Raw genomic sequence first — 7068 nt, 5'->3', positions numbered from 1 at the left:
TTGTTTCTTTATAGCAAAAATAATTATCAATATTGACTGATTTGAAACTTTTCATGTCACCATTCCAGAAACCTGAGACCAGAAGGTGCAGGAGGAGCCTCTGTATTGATGACTATAAATATGTGTAACTTGATATTAACATATTGACTTACATAACATGTGGAGATTTTAATAATATTATAATGATGATAATAATAATAATAACAACACATTTTAAGTGTCTTTTTAATACTATGCTTACATTTTTATGAGTTGAATATCCAATCCCAAAAAGACAACACAATTTATACTTGAATAATCCTTTTGAGTTTATTATTCCACCTTCCATAATCCTGTGTTGTACTGAATTATACAAGTGTCTTAAAACCAGGAGATGGAGAAGACACAGTGAGAAGGATGTAACGAGGGGAAGAAGTGGATGGCTGAAACCATAAGAGGGCAGTAATGCAACATCATGGAGGCCAACTGCTTTTGAGCACCAATGCAAGCTTACTAACTACATATAGACAAGAAGGAGGAGAAGATGCAAAGAAAAAAGAAACAAGAAAACATTAAGGATGGTCTTAATTCCCCTTAAACAACAAAAACAACAACAAAGTGAAGTACACTTGAGAGATCATGTGTCAAAAAATTGACGATTAGCCAGACTTTACAAGCTTTTTAATAGATTAGTGATTCTCCACATGTGTTTTATTCTTCTGGCATTGACATGGTTTTGTATACTCTGGATGTTTCAATACTATTTTCACAGCTGTCCGTCTGTCTGGTCAAAAAACTTCAGTTGCTATAAACTGCAAGAAACCTTTACTACCACGTGAGGGCAACATTCGTCTATTATTTATGTGGGGTTTTTTTCTGTCAAGTCTCCAAAGCAAATACCACTCACTACTCATTCAATACTAATCAGAATGGTAGAAATATATATCTATATATATATATATATTATAGAATATACCGCATATTCAGTTTATGTTCATGTGTTTTAATGTTTAGCATTTGCAATGTTTTTATTTAGTGGCCCCACACATTAACCAGTTTAGTGTGGTTGAAATCCCTTTCTTTGGTATACGAAGTTATCACTCATAACAAACGTGTCATGTGTGGTATAATGCAAAGGGACATGTCAGGACAGCTTCACTGACGACTTGAATGGGGAGATTAGTACCAGATGTTTACTGGGACCCAGAGGCCAGCAGCCAATAGTGAGGGAGGCCATTTGGTCTGTGGGAGGAGCTCAGTCTTTCCCCGTTCTCAAGATTTATTCTAACAGGTAGTTAAAGCACTAACCAGGTCAACGGCAGCATCAGGACAGACACGGGGGCGAGCATCAGAGACCAGCGTTCGAATTGGGACTGTTTCTTCTGTATTTTTTTGTTTTTTTTTTGGATCATGACCTTTTCTCCAGCATGCTGAGCAGGAAAGGGTCTTGTGCAGGGATGATGAGCGCAGCTGCAGCCGGAGTGGACCGCAGCAGGGTCGGCGAGAGGCTGCAGGCTGCTCTGGCCGGGCTGCAGGAGCTGCATCTGCTCAAGGACAGACAGAGCGACATGGTGAGCTGGGCGCTCAGGATGGACCGAGAGGAGCCGCTCGCTGCTGTCCACGCAGGATCAGAGGCTGCCAGGACCGTGGGAGCCGAGGAGCAGCGCCTGGAGGCGACCCTAACTGCACTGAAGCAACAGCTGGTATGAACATATATCTATATAACTTTACCCATCTTTTTCATGTGGTGCGTGTGTAGTATTCTGGTATGACTGTTAACTTTTATTACACGTCCTTCCATTTAAAACTTCAATTGTCCTTGGGAAAGGCCGTCAGCTGATGCTCATGTGGATTAGGTCTTCAATTATTACCAGACACACTTTCATGCGCTCAGCTGGGGGTAGGAAGTCAGATAGATGTCATAAATCAAGGTTCACTGCAGGACCAAGGGGGTTTGAGCCAAATGCTAGATAGATAGATAGATAGATAGATGGATAGATAGATAGATAGATAGATAGATAGATAGATAGATAGATAGATAGATAGATAGATAGATAGATAGATAGATAGATAGATTTTAGGATGGACTGATGTTCAGGAGAGGGCTTTAATCGTATCCTATTAAATCTAACACAGTGCATGTGTGTACTGAGGATGTGGTGGTGGTGGTGGGGGTATGTTCTTAATCATTAACCACTAATGCTAGGAAATGTTTTTTAAATGGTGGATATTTTGCTGTAGCTGACACCCACTGAGAGTCTTGGCCCTTAGAGGCTCTCTGGTGTTGGAAACAATTTACTCTGTGGAGTTTGCTATGACCAGCTTTTTCCATGAAGGCTGCTGTTGTTAAGTGTTCAGAGGGAGTGCAGGGATTAAGGTGATCTGCTTGACTGCAACATTGGACCGCTGAAGGACAGATCGTGGACACGTCTGTCAGCTTTATGTTTAAATAATGTTTTCCCATTTTTTCCCAGTGTACAGCAATGTACCGCACGGCATCTAAGTCAGTGCTGCACATGTCGTCAAAAACTTTAACAATTAATTGCCCATCCTGATTTTTAAACATTAATTAAAGAGTGCATTTTATTATTTTTTTTATAGTTTTGAATGTTAAGAACTGTAACTGTAAATGCCCAGCCTTCACTGCAAAGCAAACAGTCCCTTAACCCAACCCCCAAGCTTTCCTCCTCTAGTAGTTTACACAATGGCCAGGCCCTCGCAGTGGGGGAGAAATGAGTTACCCACCACTGCTTCTTCCATGTTCCCCCATGTCCTGCTGGGGTTAATCATCAGCCACAGCTGAGCCACAGCTTTGTTTTTCTAATGGCTCTAGATTAGGGCATCCTTTATCTGAACAACAGACCCCATCTTTATAAAACTATTATACTGTGAACATATATCCTGACCTTAATGACTAATTTCCCTGCTCATATATTAGTGTATTTTGTGCAAGATCTTTATTGTATAATACTCTTCTGAGAAATTCAAAATACACTTTACATTTGGCTTTAAGCTGTGCCACATGTAGTTTTTTAGGGGCTAAAATGTTTTGTGCTGCCTGTTTTACAGTCTCGCCTTCGAAAACAGGACGTTGGCCTGAAGTCTCACTTGCAACAGCTGGATCAGCAAATCAGTGAGCTTAAGCTGGACGTGAGCAAGGCCTCCACAGAGCAGCTGGAGAGTGATAGCAGGCCAAGCTCAGGTGTGTATAGTGCCCACACTCACTCACATTAAAAGCTGTTCTTTTTTTGCCTCATAGGACAAACCAATGTCTGCATCTAACTTTCATGACATAATCTTAATAGAAAAATTCTAAATTGATATTTTCTCTACAGGTTTTTACGAGCTCAGTGATGGTGGTTCCTGCTCCTTGTCAAATTCCTGCACCTCTGTGTACAGCGAATGTCTGTCATCGTCCCAGACAAGCCTTCTCCTTCCCTTGAGCCCTCCCAACCCCTTTATTAGCCCTCCGTCACAAGCTGATGTCTGCCGCCGACGCTCTGCTGATGAGAGCACGACCCAACCCAACCCGCCACGTGCCACAGGCCTCCATCTTGGCAGCAGCAGAATCCGAGCAAGCACTACAGGCACTGAACAGACACGACCAAGACCTGTGTCAACAGGTAACCATGTCTCTTTATCCCTAATTTAAGAAAGGAAACATTCACATAGTTTCAACGAATGACTTAATCGGGATGTTTTTGTGTTGCCTTTAAGGTGATCTTGACAGGATGATGGCTCAAGGGCCAAGCTACTTCAAATCTGGGGATGCAAAGAAACCCTCTATCTGCCCAAATCTGAAGACTTCCACAATGGATCCCAAGTTTCAGAGCAACCTGGTGTCCCGCAGTGGAACAGAAGTATACCATTACCCCAGCCCTCTGCATGCTGTGGCTCTCCAGAGCCCAATCTTTTCTGCTGGAGGCAACCCAGCCACACCTGGACTCATAGAGGGTCAAGCAGCCTTAATGAATGGATCTTACCAGAGGGCACAAACGGGCAAAGAGACCAAGACCCTTGGATACATTGACAAGCTCCTACAGCGCAGCTTAAGTAAAATCCAGAGTGAAGCAGGCACAGAGACTCGGCAGACACACAGCGACTATCCCAGGAAACCAACTGAAGTTATAACAATGTTTCAAGACGTGTCTCAGAAAGAGGTGTTTTTGCGGCAACCTCATCCAGCTCTGACCACAAACATCATCCAACTGGATAGAGACCAGAAGAGACACTGTATGACATTCTCCAGTCAAGAGCCCACTGATAATACAAACCACAAAGAGCCTGAGAGAACTCAAGAGGTTCCATATAGGTACTCTTTTCCTGTTGCAATGTACAGCTCTGATGAGATCACCACTTCAACCCAAAGAAAGAATGGAAAGCCCCAAGGAGAATATCACAGTGCAGCAAGAAGCCATTCAGAAAAGAGATGTGGGGAAAATCCAGAGTCAAGACCACAAGAGAGGAAGGACCATAGACAGAGACCGGCTCATAGCTCCAGCACAGAGGAGAGTCAATGCTTTGAAGTGCACGCTGGTCACACAGCTTCCACTGAGTTTGTTCATGCCAAATTTGTCCCTGCTGGATCCCAGAGGGTCAAGGTGAGACAGGCAGACCGTAAAACCAAAGCTGTGAAACTGAGAAGAAAAGGTGCTGATAAGTCTCGATCTGTGAGGCAGCAATACGGGTACTCGTCTGGCGAAAGGACCAGAGAGGCTGGTGGTGGCACTAAAGGAGAACAGAGGAGGTCGGTAAAGGGAAAAACCACCCAGAAAATCAACTGTCACACAGAGGAGCGCAGACAGGGCTCAGGCTCAGACTCCAGCCACTGTAGCCCCGGAGTCATGTACACCCACAAAGTCCATCCTAAGCCACATCCCGTCCCTGCTGTAACAAAGTCCAGTAAAAGCCGGAGACTTCCATGCATGGAGTCTGAACAGTCTGTAGTTCAGAGGAAGCGAAGGCAAGGAGCTCCCAAGTGGCCGTCAAATGCAGAGATGTTCCAGGTGGCATGTGCTCAGCGTCAGAGGTCAAAAGATCCCCACTTTCAGGCACCAGGGAGCATGCAGATGGTCCGCAGTATGAGTGCCAAGCCAGGCCAGTGGAGTGGACCACCTCGTCCCTTCCAGACCTCCATGTCCACTAACTCTTTCTTCTTTCACAATCTCAATGCCAGATACCCTCCAGCACCTTACCACATGTCCAGCCTCTACCCACCCAGATGTGAGTCTGAGTATTCAGCTGAATGTGCCTCCCTGTTTCACTCTACCATTGCGGAAAGCAGTGAGGGGGAGATGAGTGACAACACCACCAACCGCTTTGGAGACAGCGAGTCCAGCCAGAGCTTCCAGTCTCTCTCAGACTCTGACAGCAGTCTGTCTCTAGACGAGGAGGACCAGGTGGACAGTCACGAGGAGGGAAATCTGGTCTGGGCTGAGGTTGCTCTGGGGCCCACTGCTGCTGGAAGGCCCCTCCAGCAGCTCCCACCACCCGAGCCATCAGCCTGCAGGATTAAAGCTTCTCGAGCTCTGAAGAAAAAGATTCGTAGGTTCCAGCCGGCCTCAATGAAGGTCATGACCCTGGTGTAGTGATATTCCCCCAGGCTGAAGGAAAATTGCTCCATCTCACCTGTTCTTTTAAGCAAATCACTGAGAAGCAGTCACTGTGCAACTGTTTAACAAAAAAATATATAGTTTAGCCTGCACATGGTGTACTTAATGATGGAGTGTATAAAAGCATGTATAACACAGTCACTCACACTTAATTTGTAAATATATATGTTGTTGTAATGGAAGCTTTTCGTGGTTTATGTCTGCCTTTGACAGTTTCATTGATATATAATACTGTCATATTTATGTTTGCATCTGAAAATATTGCAAATAATACTTAATTTTCAGTTTGTTTGTTTTTATTTTGCTCATTGCAAATAACTGCCCACATGTAATGCATTACAATAAACACGTATTTAATCCTGTATTATGATGGTTTGTACTGCATTTTTGTCGATCCCCCTACTTTCCCTCACATGCAGACACCGTTTAAAGACCACAATTAGGTCCAGTCCATAAATTGTTTGGGTTAAGCTGTGTATATAAATAGCACAGTTTCATCAGTATGTAAGTAATGCTGGCAACATCCATCTTCTAGTGACCGTTTTCACACATGTTGGAAAATTCTCCACTCATTCTCCCCCACTGAGGCTGACCAGTTTAGCACGCGGTAACGGCTCCTTATCTGGCTTCCTGATCTCACCCAGCTGTTGGTTTAATTAGCTGCAGCTCTCAGTCCAGACAGTCATATCTGATTAAAGGGTGAAACCTGTCAGTCTCAGTCATTTAAATGTAAGTAAACAGTTGTACGGGTGCACTAAAACATAGTCGCACTTCTACAGTTTCACAAACAGTCATTAACATAATGTAAGTGGAAGTTCAGGTTTCCGAGGGGAGACCTGAGGTTTTCAAACAGTTGGCGAGCGTGGCAAGGGGTGCACATGGGATTAGGCAGGAATGGCAGATGAAAAAAGTCTCCTCATTTTTGTGCTGTCATGAGGAGATTAGACCGTGAGCAGCTGCGCACAGTTGCGCAATAATCGCATTTCCAAAATCTCCTCTGGTATCTTTTCATTAAAATTCTTGCAAAGATGGAGTAAGCAAAAGGACAGTGGTGAGGGCAAGTACTCAGGTGACTGTCCTCCCAAATTTCAGGCCTCTCTCCTGTGGTCATCCCTAATAATGTTTTGTTTTTTTTCTATCATGCAGCCACTGCGACCTTAACATTCCCAACTAAGGAGCTTATACATCTGAAATGTTTTCAGCATTTCATAAAATTGGACTTTGAAGTTTATGTTCCCTGCAGATCCTTTCACTGTGGAGACCTTTATTATTATTTTTTTTTACCTCTGAAACATTCATTTAGCAAGAGTCCCTCACCCTCATTTCACTTTGAGAAGTTACGTTTGCTTTGATTCAAAAAAGGAGAATGCACCATTCTTAGGTTTAAACTCATTCACCGAAATATGTTAATTCAGCCTCATTCTTTTTTTTCCTTTCTCTATTCATCAAAGACAAGACGGGTGCAAAAGATCCATTA

General features: G+C 43.7%; 1 protein-coding gene across 1 annotated transcript; it reads left to right on the top strand.

Annotated features, from left to right (window-relative positions):
- The first annotated feature begins 1272 nt into the window (after positions 1-1272).
- Positions 1273-5955, top strand: dact2 (dishevelled-binding antagonist of beta-catenin 2). The gene is made up of 4 exons (XM_058652430.1): positions 1273-1682; positions 3049-3181; positions 3315-3602; positions 3697-5955. The coding sequence occupies exons 1-4, from the start codon at positions 1407-1409 to the stop codon at positions 5565-5567; spliced, it is 2568 nt and encodes an 855-aa protein (XP_058508413.1). The 5' UTR covers positions 1273-1406; the 3' UTR covers positions 5568-5955.
- The last annotated feature ends 1113 nt before the right edge of the window (positions 5956-7068 follow it).

This window comes from Solea solea, chromosome 15 (assembly GCF_958295425.1).
Source record: "Solea solea chromosome 15, fSolSol10.1, whole genome shotgun sequence".
Lineage (NCBI taxonomy): Eukaryota > Metazoa > Chordata > Actinopteri > Pleuronectiformes > Soleidae > Solea > Solea solea.
Note: the sequence above shows the minus strand (reverse complement) of the source record. Positions and strands in the feature narration are given on the sequence as shown.

Bases quoted from the DNA above. Each gene is read 5' to 3' on its own strand.
- dact2 (XM_058652430.1), top strand. From the start codon at position 1,407: ATGCTGAGCAGGAAAGGGTCTTGTGCAGGGATGATGAGCGCAGCTGCA. The intron at 1,683-3,048 runs GTATGAACATAT...CCTGTTTTACAG, and splicing joins CTGCACTGAAGCAACAGCTG to TCTCGCCTTCGAAAACAGGA. The intron at 3,182-3,314 runs GTGTGTATAGTG...TTTTCTCTACAG, and splicing joins TGATAGCAGGCCAAGCTCAG to GTTTTTACGAGCTCAGTGAT.